The 23,569-nt window shown below is 48.8% G+C and overlaps 1 protein-coding gene across 1 annotated transcript; it reads right to left on the bottom strand.

Annotated features, from left to right (window-relative positions):
• Nucleotides 1-4,377: 4,377 nt before the first annotated feature.
• On the bottom strand, nt 4,378-23,179 carry LOC144954964 (uncharacterized; the record flags this gene model as incomplete). The annotated part of the gene is made up of 4 exons (XM_078885333.1): nt 4,378-4,624; nt 13,263-13,376; nt 17,421-17,516; nt 23,066-23,179. Coding segments are annotated over 4 exons (513 nt in total), but the record flags the coding sequence as incomplete, so codon positions are not given.
• Nucleotides 23,180-23,569: the final 390 nt, after the last annotated feature.

Raw genomic sequence — 23,569 nt, 5'->3', positions numbered from 1 at the left:
ACACACAGACACACACACACACAGAGAGAGCCTGGGCCAAGTCAGACACGGCCAGGTCTCTCTCCCTACGTAGACTCCCACAGAGACTCCTACATAGACACACACACATAGACACACACACATAGACACATAGACATAGCGACACACACACAGACACACACACAGACACACACACAGAGACACACACACACACACATAGACACACATAGACACACACACACACAGAGAGAGCCTGGGCCAAGTCAGACACGGCCAGGTCTCTCTCCCTACGTAGACTCCCACAGAGACTCCTACATAGACACACAGACACACACACACACACATAGACACATAGACATAGCGACACACACACAGACACACACACAGACACACACACAGAGACACACACACACACACATAGACACACACAGACACACACACACACAGAGAGAGCCTGGGCCAAGTCAGACACGGCCAGGTCTCTCTCCCTACGTAGACTCCCACAGAGACTCCTACATAGACACACAGACACACACACACACATAGACACATAGACATAGCGACACACACACATAGACACACACACATAGACACACACACACACAGAGAGAGCCTGGGCCAAGTCAGACACGGCCAGGTCTCTCTCCCTACGTAGACTCCCACAGAGACTCCTACATAGACACACAGACACACACACACACATAGACACATAGACATAGCGACACACACACAGACACACACACAGACACACACACAGAGACACACACACACACACACATAGACACACACAGACACACACACACACAGAGAGAGCCTGGGCCAAGTCAGACACGGCCAGGTCTCTCTCCCTACGTAGACTCCCACAGAGACTCCTACATAGACACACAGACACACACACACACACATAGACACATAGACATAGCGACACACACACAGACACACACACAGACACACTCACATAGACACACACAGACACACACACACACAGAGAGAGCCTGGGCCAAGTCAGACACGGCCAGGTCTCTCTCCCTACGTAGACTCCCACAGAGACTCCTACATAGACACACAGACACATAGACACACATAGACACATAGACATAGCGACACACACACATAGACACACACACACAGAGAGAGCCTGGGCCAAGTCAGACACGGCCAGGTCTCTCTCCCTACGTAGACTCCCACAGAGACTCCTACATAGACACACAGACACATAGACACACATAGACACATAGACATAGCGACACACACACATAGACACACACACACACACAGAGAGAGCCTGGGCCAAGTCAGACACGGCCAGGTCTCTCTCCCTACGTAGACTCCCACAGAGACTCCTACATAGACACACAGACACACACACACACATAGACACATAGACATAGCGACACACACACATAGACACACACACACACACAGAGAGAGCCTGGGCCAAGTCAGACACGGCCAGGTCTCTCTCCCTACGTAGACTCCCACAGAGACTCCTACATAGACACACAGACACACACACACACATAGACACATAGACATAGCGACACACACACATAGACACACACACATAGACACACACACAGAGAGAGCCTGGGCCAAGTCAGACACGGCCAGGTCTCTCTCCTTACGTAGACTCCCACAGAAACTCCTACATAGACACACACACACACACATAGACACATAGACATAGCGACACACACACATAGACACACACACATAGACACACACACACACAGAGAGAGCCTGGGCCAAGTCAGACACGGCCAGGTCTCTCTCCCTACGTAGACTCCCACAGAGACTCCTACATAGACACACAGACACACACACACACATAGACACATAGACATAGCGACACACACACATAGACACACACACATAGACACACACACACACAGAGAGAGCCTGGGCCAAGTCAGACACGGCCAGGTCTCTCTCCTTACGTAGACTCCCACAGAGACTCCTACATAAACACACACACACACACACATAGACACATAGACATAGCGACACACACACATAGACACACACACATAGACACACACACACACAGAGAGAGCCTGGGCCAAGTCAGACACGGCCAGGTCTCTCTCCCTACGTAGACTCCCACAGAGACTCCTACATAGACACACACACACACACACATAGACACATAGACATAGCGACACACACACATAGACACACACACATAGACACACACACACACAGAGAGAGCCTGGGCCAAGTCAGACACGGCCAGGTCTCTCTCCCTACGTAGACTCCCACAGAGACTCCTACATAGACACATAGACACACACACACACATAGACATAGAGACATAGAGACACACACACACACATAGACACACACACATAGACACACACAGAGAGCCTGGGCCAAGTCAGACACGGCCAGGTCTCTCTCCCTACGTAGACTCCCACAGAGACTCCTACATAGACACACAGACACACACACACACATAGACACATAGACACACATACATAGACACAAACACAGAGACACACACACACACACATAGACACACACATAGACACACACACACACAGAGAGAGCCTGGGCCAAGTCAGACACCGCCAGGTCTCTCTCTCTACGTAGACTCCCACAGAGACTCCTACATAGACACACACACATAGACACACACAGATACATAGACACAGACATAGACACACACATAGACACACACACACACAGACACACACACACATAGACACACACACACAGACACACAGAGAGAGCCTGGACCAAGTCAGACACGGCCAAGTCTCTCTCCCTACGTAGACTCCCACAGAGACTCCTATAGACACATAGACACATAGACACACACACACATAGACACACACACATAAACACACACACACACACACATAGACACACACACATAGAGACACACACACACATAGACACACACGCATAGACACACACACATAGACACACACACACACACATAGACACACACACACAGAGACACACACACATAGACACACACACACACAGAGACACACACACATAGACACACACACATAGACACATAGACACACACACACATAGACACACACACATAGACACACACATAGATAGACACACACACATACACACACACAGATACATAGACACACACACAGACAGAGACACAGAGACACACAGACATAGACACACACACACATAGACACACACATAAAACACACACACACGTAGACACACACACATAGAGAAACACACACACACAGACACACACACAGAGACACACACATAGACACACAGACACACAAAGACACACACACACACTTAGACACACACACACACAGAGAGACACATAGACACATAGACACACACACACACACACACATAGACACACACACACAGACACACACACACATAGACACACACACACAGACACACACAAACATAGACACACACACACATAGACACATAGACACACACACACAGACACACGCAAACATAGACACACACACACATAGACACATAGACACACACAGAGACACACACACAGAGACACACACACACAGAAACACAGAGACACACACACACAGAGACACACACACATAGACACACACACACATAGACACACACACAGATACATAGACACACACACAGAGACACACACACAGAGACACACACACAGAGACACACACACAGAGACACACAGTCTCTCTCTGTGTCTCTCTCTGTGTCTCTGTCTCTCTCTCTCTCTCTCTGTCTCTGTGTCTCTCTCACCGCACGCTCTCTCTCTGTGTCTCTGTGTCTCTGTGTCTCTGTGTCTCTCTCTGTGTCTCTGTGTCTCTCTCACCGCACGCTCTCTCTCTCCGACACCACGCGATCCCTCTCCGTGAGGGCCCAGTCTCTGCGTCTCTGCGCCAGCTCTGTCTCTCTCTGTGTGTCTCTCTCTCTGTCTCTCTCTGTGTCTCTCTGTGTCTCTGTGTCTCTCTCTGTGTCTCTGTGTCTCTCTCACCGCACGCTCTCTCTCTCCGACACCACGCGATCCCTCTCCGTGAGGGCCCAGTCTCTGCGTCTCTGCGCCAGCTCTGTCTCTCTCTGTGTGTCTCTCTCTCTGTCTCTCTCTGTGTCTCTCTGTGTCTCTGTGTCTCTCTCTGTGTCTCTGTGTCTCTCTCACCGCACGCTCTCTCTCTCCGACACCACGCGATCCCTCTCCGTGAGGGCCCAGTCTCTGCTTCTCTGCGCCAGCTCTGTCTCTCTCTGTGTGTCTCTCTCTCTGTCTCTCTCTGTGTCTCTCTGTGTCTCTGTGTGTCTTTCTCTGTGTCTCTGTGTCTCTCTCACCGCACGCTCTCTCTCTCCGACACCACGCGATCCCTCTCCGTGAGGGCCCAGTCTCTGCTTCTCTGCGCCAGCTCTGTCTCTCTCTGTGTGTCTCTCTCTCTGTCTCTCTCTGTGTCTCTCTGTGTCTCTCTCTCTGTCTCTCTCTGTGTCTCTCTCTGTGTCTCTCTCACCGCACGCTCTCTCTCTCCGACACCACGCGACCCCTCTCCGTGAGGGCCCAGTCTCTGCGTCTCTGCGCCAGCTCCGTCTCTCTCTCCGCTGCCTCCGCGCGTCTCTCCAGACGCGCCGCCCTCCTGCGAGCGCTCGCCGCCTCCTGAGCGCAGCGCTCGGCACGACCCACGGACGCCTCCAGAGCCTGGAGGGGAGGGCAGCAATCGTCGTCAGCATCAGCAGTAGCAGCATCAGTAGTAGTAGTAGTATCAGCAGTAGTAGTAGCATCAGTAGTAGTAGCATCAGTAGTAGTAGTAGCATCAGTAGTAGCAGCATCAGCAGTAGTAGTAGCATCAGCAGTAGTAGTAGCATCAGTAGTAGTAGCATCAGTAGTAGTAGTAGCATCAGTAGTAGCAGCATCAGCAGTAGTAGTAGCATCAGCAGTAGCAGCATCAGTAGTAGTAGTAGCATCAGCAGTAGTAGTAGCATCAGCAGTAGTAGTAGCATCAGTAGTAGTAGCATCAGTAGTAGTAGTAGCATCAGTAGTAGCAGCATCAGCAGTAGTAGCAGCATCAGCAGTAGTAGTAGCATCAGCAGTAGTAGTAGCATCAGTAGTAGTAGTAGTAGCATCAGTAGTAGCAGCATCAGCAGTAGTAGTAGCATCAGTAGTAGTAGTAGCATCAGCAGTAGTAGTAGCATCAGTAGTAGCAGCATCAGCAGTAGTAGTAGCATCAGTAGTAGTAGTAGCATCAGCAGTAGTAGTAGCATCAGTAGTAGTAGTAGCATCAGCAGTAGTAGTAGCATCAGTAGTAGTAGCATCAGTAGTAGTAGTAGCATCAGTAGTAGCAGCATCAGCAGTAGTAGTAGCATCAGTAGTAGTAGCATCAGCAGTAGTAGTAGCATCAGCAGCAGTAGTAGCATCAGTAGTAGTAGTAGCATCAGTAGTAGCAGCATCAGCAGTAGTAGTAGCATCAGTAGTAGCAGCATCAGTAGTAGTAGCATCAGCAGTAGTAGTAGCATCAGTAGTAGCAGCATCAGTAGTAGTAGCATCAGTAGTAGCAGCATCAGTAGTAGCATCATCAGTAGTAGTAGTAGTATCAGTAGTAGTAGCATCAGTAGTAGCAGCATCAGTAGTAGTAGTAGCATCAGTAGTAGTAGTAGCATCAGTAGTAGCATCATCAGTAGCAGTAGTAGCATCAGTAGTAGTAGCATCAGTAGTAGCAGCATCAGTAGTAGTAGTAGCATCAGTAGTAGTAGCATCAGTAGTAGTAGCATCAGTAGTAGTAGCATCAGTAGTAGTAGCATCAGTAGTAGCAGCATCAGTAGTAGTAGCAGCATCAGTAGTAGTAGCATCAGTAGTAGTAGCATCAGTAGTAGTAGCATCAGTAGTAGTAGTAGCATCAGTAGTAGCATCAGTAGTAGTAGCATCAGTAGTAGTAGCATCAGTAGTAGCAGCATCAGTAGTAGCAGCATCAGCAGTAGTAGTAGCAGCAGTAGTAGTAGCATCAGTAGTAGTAGCATCAGTAGTAGTAGCAGCATCAGCAGTAGTAGCAGCATCAGTAGTAGTAGCATCATCAGTAGTAGTAGTAGCATCAGCAGTAGTAGTAGCATCAGTAGTAGTAGTAGCATCAGTAGTAGTAGTAGCATCAGCAGTAGTAGCAGCATCAGTAGTAGTAGCAGCATCAGTAGTAGTAGCATCATCAGTAGTAGTAGTAGCATCAGCAGTAGTAGTAGCATCAGTAGTAGTAGCAGCATCAGTAGTAGTAGCATCAGTAGTAGTAGCATCAGCAGTAGTAGTAGCATCAGTAGTAGTAGCATCAGTAGTAGTAGCAGCATCAGTAGTAGTAGCATCATCAGTAGTAGTAGTAGCATCAGCAGTAGTAGCAGCATCAGTAGTAGTAGTAGCATCAGCAGTAGTAGTAGCATCAGTAGTAGTAGTAGCATCAGTAGTAGTAGCATCAGCAGTAGTAGTAGCAGCATCAGTAGTAGTAGCATCAGTAGTAGTAGCATCAGCAGTAGTAGTAGCATCAGTAGTAGTAGCAGCATCAGCAGTAGTAGTAGCATCAGCAGTAGTAGCATCAGTAGTAGTAGTAGCATCAGTAGTAGCAGCATCAGTAGTAGTAGTAGCATCAGCAGTAGTAGTAGCATCAGCAGTAGTAGTAGCATCAGCAGTAGTAGTAGCATCAGTAGTAGTAGCATCAGCAGTAGTAGTAGCATCAGCAGTAGTAGTAGCATCAGCAGTAGTAGTAGCATCAGCAGTAGTAGTAGCATCAGTAGTAGTAGTAGCATCAGCAGTAGTAGTAGCATCAGCAGTAGTAGTAGCATCAGTAGTAGTAGTAGCATCAGCAGTAGTAGCAGCATCAGCAGTAGTAGTAGCATCAGTAGTAGTAGCAGCATCAGCAGTAGTAGTAGCATCAGCAGTAGTAGTAGCATCAGCAGTAGTAGTAGCAGCATCAGTAGTAGCAGCAGCATCAGTAGTAGTAGTAGCATCAGCAGTAGTAGTAGCATCAGCAGTAGTAGTAGCATCAGCAGTAGTAGTAGCATCAGCAGTAGTAGTAGCATCAGCAGTAGTAGTAGCATCAGCAGTAGTAGCAGCATCAGCAGTAGTAGCAGCATCAGCAGTAGTAGTAGCATCAGCAGTAGTAGCAGCATCAGCAGTAGTAGTAGCATCAGCAGTAGTAGTAGCATCATCAGTAGTAGTAGCATCAGTAGTAGTAGTAGCATCAGCAGTAGTAGTAGCATCAGCAGTAGTAGCAGCATCAGCAGTAGTAGTAGCATCATCAGTAGTAGTAGCATCAGTAGTAGCAGCAGCATCAGCAGTAGTAGTAGCATCAGCAGTAGTAGTAGCATCAGCAGTAGTAGTAGCATCAGCAGTAGTAGTAGCATCAGTAGTAGCAGCATCAGTAGTAGTAGCAGCATCATCAGTAGTAGCAGCATCAGTAGTAGTAGCATCATCAGTAGTAGTAGCATCAGCAGTAGTAGTAGCATCAGTAGTAGTAGCAGCATCAGCAGTAGTAGTAGCATCAGCAGTAGTAGTAGCATCAGCAGTAGTAGCAGCATCAGCAGTAGTAGCAGCATCAGTAGTAGTAGCATCAGTAGTAGTAGTAGCATCAGTAGTAGTAGTAGCATCAGCAGTAGTAGCAGCATCAGCAGTAGTAGCAGCATCAGTAGTAGCAGCATCAGTAGTAGTAGTAGCATCAGTAGTAGTAGCATCAGTAGTAGTAGCATCAGTAGTAGTAGCATCAGTAGTAGCATCAGCAGTAGTAGTAGCATCAGTAGTAGCAGCAGCATCAGCAGTAGTAGTAGCATCAGTAGTAGTAGCATCAGCAGTAGTAGCAGCATCAGTAGTAGTAGCAGCATCAGCAGTAGTAGTAGCATCAGCAGTAGTAGTAGCATCAGCAGTAGTAGTAGCATCAGTAGTAGTAGCAGCATCAGTAGTAGTAGCATCAGTAGTAGTAGCATCAGTAGTAGTAGTAGCATCAGCAGTAGTAGTAGCATCAGCAGTAGTAGCAGCATCAGCAGTAGTAGCAGCATCAGCAGTAGTAGCAGCATCAGTAGTAGTAGTAGCATCAGCAGTAGTAGTAGCATCAGCAGTAGTAGCAGCATCAGCAGTAGTAGTAGCATCAGCAGTAGTAGTAGCATCAGTAGTAGTAGCAGCATCAGCAGTAGTAGCAGCATCAGTAGTAGTAGCATCAGTAGTAGTAGTAGCATCAGTAGTAGTAGCATCAGTAGTAGTAGTAGCATCAGTAGTAGTAGCATCAGTAGTAGTAGTAGCATCAGTAGTAGTAGCATCAGCAGTAGTAGTAGCATCAGTAGTAGTAGTAGCATCAGTAGTAGCATCAGCAGTAGTAGTAGCATCAGCAGTAGTAGTAGCATCAGTAGTAGTAGCAGCATCAGTAGTAGTAGCATCAGCAGTAGTAGTAGCATCAGCAGTAGTAGTAGCATCAGTAGTAGTAGCATCAGCAGTAGTAGTAGCATCAGTAGTAGTAGCATCAGCAGTAGTAGTAGCATCAGCAGTAGTAGTAGCATCAGTAGTAGTAGCATCAGTAGTAGCATCAGCAGTAGTAGTAGCATCAGCAGTAGTAGTAGCATCAGTAGTAGTAGCATCAGTAGTAGTAGTAGCATCAGTAGTAGCATCAGCAGTAGTAGTAGCATCAGCAGTAGTAGTAGCATCAGTAGTAGTAGCAGCATCAGTAGTAGTAGCATCAGCAGTAGTAGTAGCATCAGCAGTAGTAGTAGCATCAGTAGTAGTAGCATCAGTAGTAGTAGTAGCATCAGTAGTAGTAGCATCAGCAGTAGTAGTAGCATCAGTAGTAGTAGCATCAGCAGTAGTAGTAGCATCAGCAGTAGTAGCATCAGCAGTAGTAGTAGCATCAGTAGTAGTAGTAGCATCAGCAGTAGTAGCAGCATCAGTAGTAGTAGTAGCATCAGCAGTAGTAGCAGCATCAGCAGTAGTAGCAGCATCAGTAGTAGTAGCATCAGTAGTAGTAGTAGCATCAGTAGTAGCAGCATCAGTAGTAGTAGCATCAGTAGTAGTAGCATCAGTAGTAGTAGCATCAGCAGTAGTAGCAGCATCAGCAGTAGTAGTAGCATCAGTAGTAGCAGTAGCATCAGTAGTAGTAGTAGCATCAGTAGTAGTAGTAGCATCAGTAGTAGTAGCATCAGTAGTAGTAGCATCAGCAGTAGTAGCAGCATCAGTAGTAGTAGTAGCATCAGTAGTAGCAGTAGCATCAGTAGTAGTAGTAGCATCAGTAGTAGCAGTAGCATCAGTAGTAGTAGTAGCATCAGTAGTAGTAGCAGCATCAGTAGTAGTAGCATCAGCAGTAGTAGCATCAGCAGTAGTAGTAGCATCAGTAGTAGTAGTAGCATCAGTAGTAGCAGCATCAGTAGTAGTAGCAGCATCAGTAGTAGTAGCAGCATCAGTAGTAGTAGCATCATCAGTAGTAGTAGCATCAGCAGTAGTAGCATCAGTAGTAGTAGCATCAGTAGTAGTAGCATCATCAGTAGTAGCAGCATCAGTAGTAGTAGTAGCATCAGTAGTAGTAGTAGCATCAGTAGTAGCAGCATCAGTAGTAGTAGTAGCATCAGTAGTAGTAGCAGCATCAGTAGTAGTAGCATCAGTAGTAGTAGCAGCATCAGTAGTAGTAGCATCAGTAGTAGTAGCATCAGTAGTAGTAGCATCAGCAGTAGTAGTAGCATCAGTAGTAGTAGCAGCATCAGCAGTAGTAGTAGCATCAGTAGTAGTAGCATCAGTAGTAGTAGCATCAGTAGTAGTAGCAGCATCAGTAGTAGTAGTAGCATCAGTAGTAGTAGCAGCATCAGCAGTAGTAGCAGCATCAGCAGTAGTAGTAGCATCAGTAGTAGTAGCATCAGTAGTAGTAGTAGCATCAGTAGTAGTAGCATCAGCAGTAGTAGTAGCATCAGCAGTAGTAGCAGCATCAGTAGTAGTAGCAGCATCAGCAGTAGTAGCAGCATCAGCAGTAGTAGCAGCATCAGCAGTAGTAGCAGCATCAGTAGTAGTAGTAGTATCAGTAGTAGTAGTAGTAGCATCAGTAGTAGTAGTAGCATCAGCAGTAGTAGTAGCATCAGTAGTAGTAGCATCAGTAGTAGTAGCATCAGTAGTAGTAGCATCAGTAGTAGCATCAGCAGTAGTAGTAGCATCAGTAGTAGTAGCATCAGTAGTAGCATCAGCAGTAGTAGTAGCATCAGTAGTAGTAGTAGCATCAGTAGTAGTAGTAGCATCAGCAGTAGTAGTAGCATCAGTAGTAGTAGCATCAGTAGTAGTAGCATCAGTAGTAGTAGCATCAGTAGTAGCATCAGCAGTAGTAGTAGCATCAGTAGTAGTAGCATCAGTAGTAGCATCAGCAGTAGTAGTAGCATCAGTAGTAGTAGCATCAGCAGTAGTAGTAGCATCAGTAGTAGTAGCATCAGCAGTAGTAGTAGCATCAGTAGTAGTAGCATCAGCAGTAGTAGTAGCATCAGTAGTAGTAGCATCAGCAGTAGTAGTAGCATCAGTAGTAGTAGTAGCATCAGTAGTAGCAGTAGCATCAGCAGTAGTAGCAGCAGTAGTAGTAGCATCAGCAGTAGTAGCAGCAGTAGTAGTAGTAGTAGCATCAGTAGTAGTAGCAGCAGTAGTAGTAGTAGTAGCAGTAGCATCAGTAGCAGTAGTAGCAGCAGTAGTAGTAGCATCATCAGTAGTAGCAGTAGTAGTAGCAGTAGTAGTAGTAGCATCAGTAGTAGTAGCAGCAGTAGTAGTAGTAGTAGCAGTAGTAGTAGTAGCATCAGCAGTAGTAGCAGCAGTAGTAGTAGCAGCATCAGCAGTAGTAGTAGCATCAGTAGTAGCAGCATCAGTAGTAGTAGCATCAGTAGTAGTAGTAGTAGCAGTAGTAGCATCATCAGTAGTAGCAGCAGTAGTAGTAGTAGTAGCAGTAGTAGTAGTAGCATCAGCAGTAGTAGCAGCAGTAGTAGTAGTAGTAGCAGTAGTAGTAGCAGCATCAGCAGTAGTAGTAGCATCAGCAGTAGTAGTAGCATCAGTAGTAGTAGCATCAGTAGTAGTAGCATCAGTAGTAGTAGTAGCATCAGCAGTAGTAGCAGTAGTAGTAGCAGCATCAGCAGTAGTAGTAGCATCAGCAGTAGTAGCAGCAGTAGTAGTAGTAGTAGCAGTAGCATCAGTAGCAGTAGTAGCAGCAGTAGTAGTAGCAGTAGTAGTAGCAGCATCAGCAGTAGTAGTAGCAGCAGCAGTAGTAGTAGCAGCATCAGCAGTAGCAGTAGCATCAGTAGTAGTAGCAGCATCAGTAGTAGTAGCAGTAGTAGTAGCAGCATCAGCAGTAGTAGTAGCATCAGCAGTAGTAGTAGCATCAGTAGTAGTAGCATCATCAGTAGTAGTAGCATCAGTAGTAGCAGCATCAGCAGTAGTAGTAGCATCAGCAGTAGTAGCAGCAGTAGTAGTAGTAGTAGCAGTAGCATCAGTAGCAGTAGTAGCAGCAGTAGTAGTAGCATCATCAGTAGTAGCAGTAGTAGTAGCAGTAGTAGTAGTAGCATCAGTAGTAGTAGCAGCAGTAGTAGTAGTAGTAGCAGTAGTAGTAGCATCATCAGTAGTAGCAGCAGTAGTAGTAGTAGTAGCAGTAGTAGTAGTAGCATCAGCAGTAGTAGCAGCAGTAGTAGTAGCAGCATCAGCAGTAGTAGTAGCATCAGTAGTAGCAGCATCAGTAGTAGCAGCATCAGCAGTAGTAGTAGCATCAGTAGTAGTAGTAGTAGCAGTAGTAGCATCATCAGTAGTAGCAGCAGTAGTAGTAGTAGTAGCAGTAGTAGTAGTAGCATCATCAGTAGTAGCAGCAGTAGTAGTAGTAGTAGCAGTAGTAGTAGTAGCATCAGCAGTAGTAGCAGCAGTAGTAGTAGCAGCATCAGCAGTAGTAGTAGCATCAGCAGTAGTAGCATCATCAGTAGTAGTAGCAGTAGTAGTAGCAGCATCAGCAGTAGTAGCATCAGCAGTAGTAGTAGCATCAGTAGTAGTAGCATCAGCAGTAGTAGCATCATCAGTAGTAGTAGCATCAGCAGTAGTAGTAGCATCAGTAGTAGTAGCATCATCAGTAGTAGTAGCAGTAGTAGTAGCAGCATCAGCAGTAGTAGCATCAGCAGTAGTAGTAGCATCAGTAGTAGTAGCATCAGCAGTAGTAGTAGCAGTAGTAGTAGCAGTAGCATCAGTAGTAGTAGCAGTAGTAGTAGCAGCATCAGTAGTAGTAGCATCAGCAGTAGTAGTAGCATCAGTAGTAGTAGCATCATCAGTAGTAGTAGCAGTAGTAGTAGCAGCATCAGCAGTAGTAGCATCAGCAGTAGTAGCAGCATCAGCAGTAGTAGCATCAGCAGTAGTAGTAGCATCAGCAGTAGTAGCATCAGCAGTAGTAGTAGCATCAGTAGTAGCAGCATCAGCAGTAGTAGCATCAGCAGTAGTAGTAGCATCAGCAGTAGTAGCATCATCAGTAGTAGTAGCAGTAGTAGTAGCAGCATCAGCAGTAGTAGCATCAGCAGTAGTAGTAGCATCAGTAGTAGTAGCATCAGTAGTAGTAGCATCAGCAGTAGTAGTAGCATCAGTAGTAGTAGCATCATCATCAGCAGTAGTAGCAGTTATATATATAGTTATATATATATAAATATAACTATATATATAACTATATATATAACTATATATAACTATATATATTACTATATATAACTATATATATAACTATATATATTACTATATATAACTATATATATAACTATATATATTACTATATATATAAATATATATATAACTATATATATATAACTATATATAACTATATATATATAAAACTATATATATAACCATATATATTACTATATATAACTATATATATAACTATATATATTACTATATATATAAAACTATATATATAACTATATATATATAACTATATATATATATATATAACTATATATATTACTATATATAACTATATATATTACTATATATATATAACTATATATATAACTATATATAACTATATATATTTATAACTATATATATAACTGTGTGTGTGTACCTGTCGAGTCTGGTAGAGTTCTATATATATATAACTATATATATACAACTATATATATATGTGTGTATATAGAGTGTGTACCTGTCGTGTCTGGTAGAGCTCTATATATATACAACTATATATATATAGTTATATATATAGTTATATAACTATATATATAACTATATATATACCTATATATATAACTATATATATATAACTATATATATAACTATATATATATAACTATATATAACTATATATATATAACTATATATATATAACTGTGTGTGTGTGTACCTGTCGAGTCTGGTAGAGTTCTATTCGCACGGCGTCCGTCTGGCGCCGAGATTCGTGAAGCTCGGAGAGCGAAGCCTCCGCCTGCGACACGGCCTCCTCCCAACGAGCCTGCACCTGCACGTACATATATACATAGTTATATAGTTATATACATAGTTATATATATATATACATAGTTATATAGTTATATACATAGTTATATATATATATACATAGTTATACACACACACACACATAGATAGACACACACCGCCTGCGACACGGCCTCCTCCCAACGAGCCTGCACCTACACGTACATATATACATAGTTATATACATAGTTTTATATATATATACATAGTTATATATATATATATACATAGTTATACACACACACCGCCTGCGACACGGCCTCCTCCCAACGAGCCTGCACCTACACAAACATATATACATAGTTATATACATAGTTTTATATATATATATACATAGTTATACATACACACACATAGATAGACACACACCGCCTGGGACACGGCCTCCTCCCAACGAGCCTGCACCTACACATACACACATATACACATAGTTATATACATAGTTATATATATATAGACACACACACACCGCCTGCGACACGGCCTCCTCCCAACGAGCCTGCACCTACACGTACATATATACATAGTTATATACATAGTTATATATATATATATACATAGTTATACACACACACACACATAGATAGACACACACCGCCTGGGACACGGCCTCCTCCCAACGAGCCTGCACCTACACATACACACATATACACATAGTTATATACATAGTTTTATATATATATACATAGTTATACACACACACACACATAGATAGACACACACCGCCTGCGACACGGCCTCCTCCCAACGAGCCTGCACCTACACATACACACATATACACATAGTTATATACATAGTTATATATATATAGATAATGATACACACACACACACCGCCTGCGACACGGCCTCCTCCCAACGAGCCTGCACCTACACGTACATATATACATAGTTATATAGTTATATACATAGTTATATATATATATACATAGTTATACACACACACACATAGATAGACACACACCGCCTGGGACACGGCCTCCTCCCAACGAGCCTGCACCTACACGTACATATATACATAGTTATATAGTTATATACATAGTTATATATATATACATAGTTATACACACACACACATAGATAGACACACACCGCCTGGGACACGGCCTCCTCCCAACGAGCCTGCACCTACACATATACACATATATATAGTTATATACATAGTTATACATAGATATATACAGATAGTTATACACACACACACACAGCCTGGGACACGGCCTCCTCCCAGCGAGCCTGAACCTACACACAGACACACACAATTATATATACATAGATATATACATATAGATAGTTATACACACACACAGTTATACACAGTTATATACAACAACAACAACAACCGCCATTCGCCACTAAGTGGCGGTGACGTCACCACACACAGATAGATACACACACACACACAGACACAGACACACACACAGATACACAGACACAGACACACACACAGATAGATACACACACACACAGACACACACACAGATAGATACACACACACAGACAGATAGATATATACACACAGATAGATACACACACACACACACACAGATAGATACACACACACAGACAGATAGATATATACACACAGATAGATACACACACACACAGACACAGACACACACACAGATAGATACACACACACACACAGACACACACACAGATAGATACACACACACACAGACAGATAGATATATACACACAGATAGATACACACACACACACAGATAGATACACACACACACAGACAGATAGATATATACACACAGATAGATACACACACACACAGACACACACACAGATAGATACACACACACACACAGACACACACACAGATAGATACACACACACACAGATAGATACACACACACAGATAGATACACACACACACACAGATAGATACACACACACACAGACAGATAGATATATACACACAGATAGATACACACACAGATAGATACACACACACACAGACAGATAGATACACACACACAGATAGATACACACACACAGATAGATACACACACACACAGACAGATAGATACACACACACATAGACAGATAGATATATACACACAGATAGATACACACACACAGATAGATACACACACAGATAGATATATACACACACAGACATATACACACACAGACACACACACACAGACACACACACAGACACACACACACACAGATAGATATATACACACACAGACACACACACACAGACACACACACACAGACACACACACAGACACACACACACACAGATAGATATATACACACACAGACACACACACACAGGCACACACACAGACACACACACACAGACATAGGCATATACGCACACAGACACAGACCCACTTATTCAACCACTTACTCACCCACTCACCCACTCGCCCACTCGCCCACTCGGGGAGTAAAATGAGCCACGGGTAGAGAAAGTGAGAGACACGGGGTGAGTGAGTAGGTGGAGGTGTCTGTGTGTCTGTGTGTATGTGTCTGTGTGTGTCTCTGTCTGTGTGTAGGTGTCTGTGTGTCTGTGTGTCTCTGTCTGTGTGCCTTTGTCTGTGTGTGTCTGTGTGTCTCTGTCTGTGTGTAGGTGTAGGTGTCTGTGTGTCTGTGTGTGTCTCTGTCTGTGTGTATGCGTCTGTGTGTCTGTGTGTGTCTCTGTGTGTGTGTGTGTGTGAGTAGGGAGTGGTGGTGCAGCGGTTAGCGCTACGCTGCGCTATGAACCCGGCGACCCGGGTTCGATTCCCGCTCACGGCAAACACAGTCAGTGACGATTATCTGAACCGGTCCTGGGCCTCCCCTAGGTCGACTCAGCCTCAAGTGAGTACCTGGTGCGGTGTGTAAACATCGCCACTGGGGAGACAAAGGCGGTCGGGCGTGGTGCTGGCCACCCACCCCCCCCTCGTGTGCCGTGTGCCGGCCTTACTAGGTGCTACCCGCTAACAGCACTTGCCCCTACAGTCTGTTAAGGCTACACGGGGGATCTTTGTTATTCTTTGTTGTGTGTCTGTGTGTGTGTGTGTCTGTGTGTGTGTGTGTCTGTGTGTGTCTCTGTGTGTCTGTGTCTCTGTGTGTGTCTGTGTGTGTGTGTCTCTGTGTGAGTCTGTGTGTCTGTGTGTGTCTGTGTGTGTGTGTCTGTGTGTGTGTGTGTCTGTGTGTGTGTGTCTGTGTGTGTGTCTGTGTCTGTGTGTGTCACTGTGTCTGTGTGTCCGTGTGTGTCTGTGTGTGTCTGTGTGTGTGTCATTTCGGTCATCTCAGTCAGTCAACCCGTGGCACCTGCTGGGTCTGCCCCGTGACCTCCTCCTGCCAGCGGGCCTTCGACACTTTACGTGGCCTCAAGGTGCACATGGCCTGGCACAAGCGTCGTGGTGACGTCACCGCCACTTAGTGGCGAATGGCGGTTGTTGTTGTGTGTGTCACTGTGTGTGTGTCACTGTGTGTGTGTGTCTCACTGTGTGTGTGTGTGTGTCACTGTGTGTGTGTGTCACTGTGTGTGTGTGTCACTGTATGTGTGTGTGTCACTCAAGGTGCACATGGCTGGGCACAAGCGTCGTGGTGACGTCACTGCCACTTAGTGGCGAATGGCGGTTGTTGTTGTTGTCTCTGTGTGTGTGTGTGGCTGTGTGTGTCTGTGTGTGTGTGTGTCTGTGTGTGTGTGTGTCTGTGTGTGTGTGTGTCTGTGTGTGTGTGTGTCTGTGTGTGTGTGTCTGTGTGTGTGTCTGTGTGTGTGTCTGTGTGTGTGTGTCTGTGTGTGTGTGTCTGTGTGTGTGTGTCTGTGTGTGTGTGTCTGTGTGTGTGTCTGTGTGTGTGTGTCTGTGTGTGTGTCTGTGTGTGTGTGTCTGTGTGTGTGTGTCTGTGTGTGTGTGTCTGTGTGTGTGTCTGTGTGTGTGTCTGTGTGTGTGTGTCTGTGTGTGTGTGTCTGTGTGTGTGTCTGTGTGTGTGTGTCTGTGTGTGTGTGTCTGTGTGTGTGTCTGTGTGTGTGTGTCTGTGTGTGTGTCTGTGTGTGTACAGAGAGAGGCAACCTCCAGGCTGTGCTGGGCTTGATGGCAGCGACGCTCCATGAGCTCAGCCCTCTCCCTCACGGCACGATCTCTCTCCAGCAGCACCACACACAGGTCCTGGGGGAGGGGTGAGGGGGGTGAGTGGGTGGGTGAGTGGGTGGGTGAGTGAGTGAGTGGGTGGGTGAGTGGGTGAGTGAGAGGGTGGGTGGGTGAGTGGGTGGGTGAGTGGGTGGGTGAGTGGGTGAGTGGGTGGGTGAGTGGGTGGGTGAGTGGGTGGGTGAGTGGGTGGGTGGGTGAGTGGTGAGTGGGTGGGTGGGTGAGTGGGTGGGTGGGTGGGTGGGTGGGTGAGTGGGTGGGTGGGTGGGTGAGTGAGTGGGTGAGTGGGTGGGTGGGTGAGGGGGGTGAGTGGGTGGGTGAGTGAGTGGGTGGGTGGGTGAGTGGGTGGGTGGGTGAGTGGGTGAGTGAGTGGGTGAGTGAGTGGGTGAGTGGGTGGGTGGGTGGGTGGGTGAGTGGGTGGGTGAGTGGGAGAGTGGGTGGGTGAGTGGGTGGGTGGGTGAGTGGGTGGGTGAGTGGGTGGGTGAGTGGGTGAGTGGGTGGGTGAGTGGGTGGGTGAGTGAGTGGGTGGGTGAGTGAGTGAGTGAGCTGGTGAGTGAATGAGCTGGTGAGTGAGTGAGCTGGTGAGTGAGTGAGTGAGCTGGTGAGTGAGTGAGTGAGCTGGTGAGTGAGTGAGCTGGTGAGTGAGCTGGTGAGCGAGCTGGTGAGCTGGTGAGTGAGCTGGTGAGTGAGTGAGCTGGTGAGTGAGCTGGTGAGCGAGCTGGTGAGCTGGTGAGTGAGCTGGTGAGTGAGTGAGCTGGTGAGTGAGCTGGTGAGCTGGTGAGTGAGCTGGTGAGTGAGTGAGTGAGCTGGTGAGTGAGTGAGCTGGTGAGTGAGCTGGTGAGCGAGCTGGTGAGCTGGTGAGTGAGCTGGTGAGTGAGTGAGCTGGTGAGTGAGCTGGTGAGCGAGCTGGTGAGCTGGTGAGTGAGCTGGTGAGTGAGTGAGCTGGTGAGTGAGCTGGTGAGCTGGTGAGTGAGCTGGTGAGTGAGTGAGCTGGTGAGCGAGCTGGTGAGCTGGTGAGTGAGCTGGTGAGTGAGTGAGCTGGTGAGTGAGCTGGTGAGTGAGTGAGCTGGTGAGCGAGCTGGTGAGCTGGTGAGTGAGCTGGTGAGTGAGTGAGATGGTGAGTGAGCTGGTGAGCGAGCTGGTGAGCTGGTGAGTGAGCTGGTGAGTGAGTGAGCTGGTGAGTGAGCTGGTGAGTGAGTGAGTGAGCTGGTGAGTGAGTGAGCTGGAGAGTGAGTGAGCTGGTGAGTGAGTGAGCTGGTGAGCGAGCTGGTGAGCTGGTGAGTGAGCTGGTGAGTGAGTGAGCTGGTGAGTGAGCTGGAGAGTGAGCTGGTGAGTGAACTGGTGAGTGAGCTGGAGAGTGAGCTGGTGAGTGAACTGGAGAGTGAGCTGGTGAGTGAGCTGGAGAGTGAGCTGGTGAGTGAGCTGGAGAGTGAGCTGGTGAGTGAGCTGGAGAGTGAGCTGGAGAGTGAGCTGGAGAGTGAGCTGGTGAGTGAGCTGGAGAGTGAGCTGGAGAGTGAGCTGGAGAGTGAGCTGGTGAGTGAGCTGGTGAGTGAGCTGGAGAGTGAGCTGGTGAGTGAACTGGTGAGTGAGCTGGAGAGTGAGCTGGTGAGTGAACTGGAGAGTGAGCTGGTGAGTGAGCTGGTGAGTGAGCTGGTGAGTGAGCTGGAGAGTGAGCTGGTGAGTGAGCTGGAGAGTGAGCTGGAGAGTGAGCTGGAGAGTGAGCTGGTGAGTGAGCTGGAGAGTGAGCTGGAGAGTGAGCTGGAGAGTGAGCTGGAGAGTGAGCTGGTGAGTGAGCTGGTGAGTGAGCTGGAGAGTGAGCTGGTGAGTGAGCTGGTGAGTGAGCTGGTGAGTGAGCTGGAGAGTGAGCTGGTGAGTGAGCTGGTGAGTGAGCTGGTGAGTGAGCTGGTGAGTGAGCTGGTGAGTGAACTGGTGAGTGAGCTGGAGAGTGAGCTGGAGAGTGAGCTGGTGAGTGAGCTGGTGAGTGAGCTGGTGAGTGAGCTGGAGAGTGAGCTGGTGAGTGAGCTGGAGAGTGAGCTGGAGAGTGAGCTGGTGAGTGAGCTGGTGAGTGAGCTGGAGAGTGAGCTGGAGAGTGAGCTGGAGAGTGAGCTGGAGAGTGAGCTGGAGAGTGAGCTGGAGAGTGAGCTGGAGAGTGAGCTGGTGAGTGAGCTGGTGAGTGAGCTGGTGAGTGAGCTGGAGAGTGAGCTGGTGAGTGAGCTGGTGAGTGAGCTGGTGAGTGAGCTGGAGAGTGAGCTGGTGAGTGAGCTGGAGAGTGAGCTGGAGAGTGAGCTGGTGAGTGAGCTGGAGAGTGAGCTGGTGAGTGAGCTGGAGAGTGAGCTGGAGAGTGAGCTGGAGAGTGAACTGGAGAGTGAGCTGGAGAGTGAGCTGGAGAGTGAGCTGGTGAGTGAGCTGGTGAGTGAGCTGGAGAGTGAGCTGGTGAGTGAGCTGGTGAGTGAGCTGGTGAGTGAGCTGGAGAGTGAGCTGGTGAGTGAGCTGGTGAGTGAGCTGGTGAGTGAGCTGGAGAGTGAGCTGGAGAGTGAGCTGGTGAGTGAGCTGGTGAGTGAGCTGGTGAGTGAGCTGGTGAGTGAGCTGGAGAGTGAACTGGAGAGTGAGCTGATGAGTGAGCTGGTGAGTGAGCTGGTGAGTGAGCTGGAGAGTGAGCTGGTGAGTGAGCTGGTGAGTGAGCTGGTGAGTGAGCTGGAGAGTGAGCTGGAGAGTGAGCTGGAGAGTGAGCTGGAGAGTGAGCTGGAGAGTGAGCTGGTGAGTGAGCTGGTGAGTGAGCTGGTGAGTGAGCTGGTGAGTGAGCTGGTGAGTGAGCTGGAGAGTGAGCTGGTGAGTGAGCTGGTGAGTGAGCTGGTGAGTGAGCTGGTGAGTGAGCTGGTGAGTGAGCTGGTGAGTGAGCTGGTGAGTGAGCTGGTGAGTGAGCTGGAGAGTGAGCTGGAGAGTGAGCTGGTGAGTGAGCTGGAGAGTGAGCTGGAGAGTGAGCTGGTGAGTGAGCTGGAGAGTGAGCTGGAGAGTGAGCTGGAGAGTGAGCTGGTGAGTGAACTGGTGAGTGAGCTGGAGAGTGAGCTGGTGAGTGAACTGGTGAGTGAGCTGGTGAGTGAACTGGTGAGTGAGCTGGAGAGTGAGCTGGTGAGTGAACTGGTGAGTGAGCTGGAGAGTGAGCTGGTGAGTGAGCTGGTGAGTGAACTGGTGAGTGAGCTGGAGAGTGAGCTGGAGAGTGAACTGGAGAGTGAGCTGGAGAGTGAGCTGGAGAGTGAACTGGTGAGTGAGCTGGTGAGTGAGCTGGAGAATGAGCTGGAGAGTGAGCTGGAGAGTGAGCTGGAGAGTGAGCTGGTGAGTGAACTGGTGAGTGAGCTGGTGAGTGAGCTGGAGAGTGAGCTGGAGAGTGAGCTGGAGAGTGAGCTGGAGAGTGAGCTGGAGAGTGAGCTGGTGAGTGAGCTGGAGAGTGAGCTGGAGAGTGAACTGGTGAGTGAGCTGGAGAGTGAGCTGGAGAGTGAGCTGGTGAGTGAGCTGGAGAGTGAGCTGGAGAGTGAGCTGGTGAGTGAGCTGGAGAGTGAGCTGGTGAGTGAGCTGGAGAGTGAGCTGGTGAGTGAACTGGAGAGTGAGCTGGTGAGTGAGCTGGTGAGTGAGCTGGAGAGTGAGCTGGAGAGTGAGCTGGAGAGTGAGCTGGAGAGTGAGCTGGTGAGTGAGCTGGTGAGTGAGCTGGAGAGTGAGCTGGTGAGTGAGCTGGAGAGTGAGCTGGAGAGTGAGCTGGAGAGTGAGCTGGAGAGTGAGCTGGAGAGTGAGCTGGTGAGTGAGCTGGTGAGTGAGCTGGTGAGTGAGCTGGTGAGTGAGCTGGAGAGTGAGCTGGAGAGTGAGCTGGAGAGTGAGCTGGTGAGTGAGCTGGAGAGTGAGCTGGAGAGTGAGCTGGTGAGTGAGCTGGAGAGTGAGCTGGAGAGTGAGCTGGTGAGTGAGCTGGTGAGTGAGCTGGTGAGTGAGCTGGTGAGTGAGCTGGAGAGTGAGCTGGAGAGTGAGCTGGAGAGTGAGCTGGAGAGTGAGCTGGTGAGTGAGCTGGAGAGTGAGCTGGAGAGTGAGCTGGTGAGTGAGCTGGTGAGTGAGCTGGAGAGTGAGCTGGAGAGTGAGCTGGAGAGTGAGCTGGTGAGTGAGCTGGAGAGTGAGCTGGTGAGTGAGCTGGTGAGTGAGCTGGTGAGTGAGCTGGAGAGTGAGCTGGAGAGTGAGCTGGTGAGTGAGCTGGAGAGTGAGCTGGAGAGTGAGCTGGAGAGTGAGCTGGAGAGTGAGCTGGTGAGTGAGCTGGAGAGTGAGCTGGAGAGTGAGCTGGTGAGTGAGCTGGTGAGTGAGCTGGAGAGTGAGCTGGAGAGTGAGCTGGAGAGTGAGCTGGTGAGTGAGCTGGTGAGTGAGCTGGAGAGTGAGCTGGTGAGTGAGCTGGTGAGTGAGCTGGTGAGTGAGCTGGAGAGTGAGCTGGAGAGTGAGCTGGTGAGTGAGCTGGTGAGTGAGCTGGTGAGTGAGCTGGAGAGTGAGCTGGAGAGTGAGCTGGTGAGTGAGCTGGAGAGTGAGCTGGAGAGTGAGCTGGTGAGTGAGCTGGTGAGTGAGCTGGAGAGTGAGCTGGAGAGTGAGCTGGAGAGTGAGCTGGTGAGTGAGCTGGAGAGTGAGCTGGAGAGTGAGCTGGAGAGTGAGCTGGAGAGTGAGCTGGAGAGTGAGCTGGTGAGTGAGCTGGTGAGTGAGCTGGTGAGTGAGCTGGTGAGTGAGCTGGTGAGTGAGCTGGTGAGTGAGCTGGTGAGTGAGCTGGAGAGTGAGCTGGTGAGTGAGCTGGAGAGTGAGCTGGAGAGTGAGCTGGAGAGTGAGCTGGTGAGTGAGCTGGTGAGTGAGCTGGTGAGTGAGCTGGTGAGTGAGCTGGTGAGTGAGCTGGTGAGTGAGCTGGTGAGTGAGCTGGAGAGTGAGCTGGTGAGTGAGCTGGAGAGTGAGCTGGAGAGTGAGCTGGAGAGTGAGCTGGAGAGTGAGCTGGAGAGTGAGCTGGAGAGTGAGCTGGTGAGTGAGCTGGAGAGTGAGCTGGTGAGTGAGCTGGTGAGTGAGCTGGTGAGTGAGCTGGAGAGTGAGCTGGAGAGTGAGCTGGAGAGTGAGCTGGTGAGTGAGCTGGTGAGTGAGCTGGAGAGTGAACTGGAGAGTGAGCTGGTGAGCTGGTGAGCGAGTGAGCTGGTCAGTGAGTGAGCTGGTGAGCTGGTGAGCGAGCTGGTGAGCGAAGTGAGCGAGTGAGTGGGTCAGTGGGTGGGTGAGTGGGTGGGTGGGTGAGTAGGTGAGCTGGTGAGTGAGCTGGTGAGCGAGTGAGTAGGTGAGCTGGAGAGTGAGCTGGTGAGCGAGCGAGCGAGCTGGTGAGCGAGCTGGTGAGCGAGCTGGTGAGCGAGCTGGTGAGTGAGCTGGTGAGCGAGCTGGTGAGTGAGCTGGTGAGTGAGCTGGTGAGTGAGCGAGCTGGTGAGTGAGCTGGTGAGTGAGCTGGTGAGTGAGCTGGTGAGTGAGCTGGTGAGTGAGCTGGTGAGCGAGCTGGTGAGCGTGGGTGAGCGACCCGCTCCCCTCACCTGTTGGACATTGTCCAGCAGCTCCTGCGTCTGTCTGCGCGACGCGGCGGTGGCAGTCAACTTGGCCTCGGTCGCCTCCAACTCGGACTGCAGGCGGTCAGTCTCCTTGTGGACCTACGGGGGAGATAGGGGTGGAGAGAGGGGGGAGAGAGGGGGGAGAGGGGGAGAGGGGGAGAGAGGGGGGGGAGAGAGGGGGAGAGAGGGGGGAGAGAGGGGGGGGAGAGGGGGGGGAGAGGGGGGGGAGAGGGGGGGGAGATGGGGGTAGAGAGAGGGGGGAGAGAGAGGGGAGAGAGGGGGGGGAGAGGGGGGGGAGAGGGGGGGGAGAGGGGGGGGAGAGGGGGGGGAGAGGGGGGGGAGAGGGGGGGGAGAGGGGGGGGAGAGGGGGGGGAGATGGGGGTAGAGAGAGGGGGGAGAGAGAGGGAGAGGGGAGAGGGGGAGAGAGAGGGGAGAGGGGGAGATAGGGGGGGGAGAGATGGGGAGAGGGGGGGAGAGAGGGGAGAAAGA

This window comes from Lampetra fluviatilis, unplaced genomic scaffold (assembly GCF_964198595.1).
Source record: "Lampetra fluviatilis unplaced genomic scaffold, kcLamFluv1.1 SCAFFOLD_389, whole genome shotgun sequence".
Classification (NCBI taxonomy): Eukaryota; Metazoa; Chordata; class Hyperoartia; order Petromyzontiformes; family Petromyzontidae; genus Lampetra; species Lampetra fluviatilis.
This window is presented reverse-complemented; position numbering and strand designations above follow the sequence as displayed.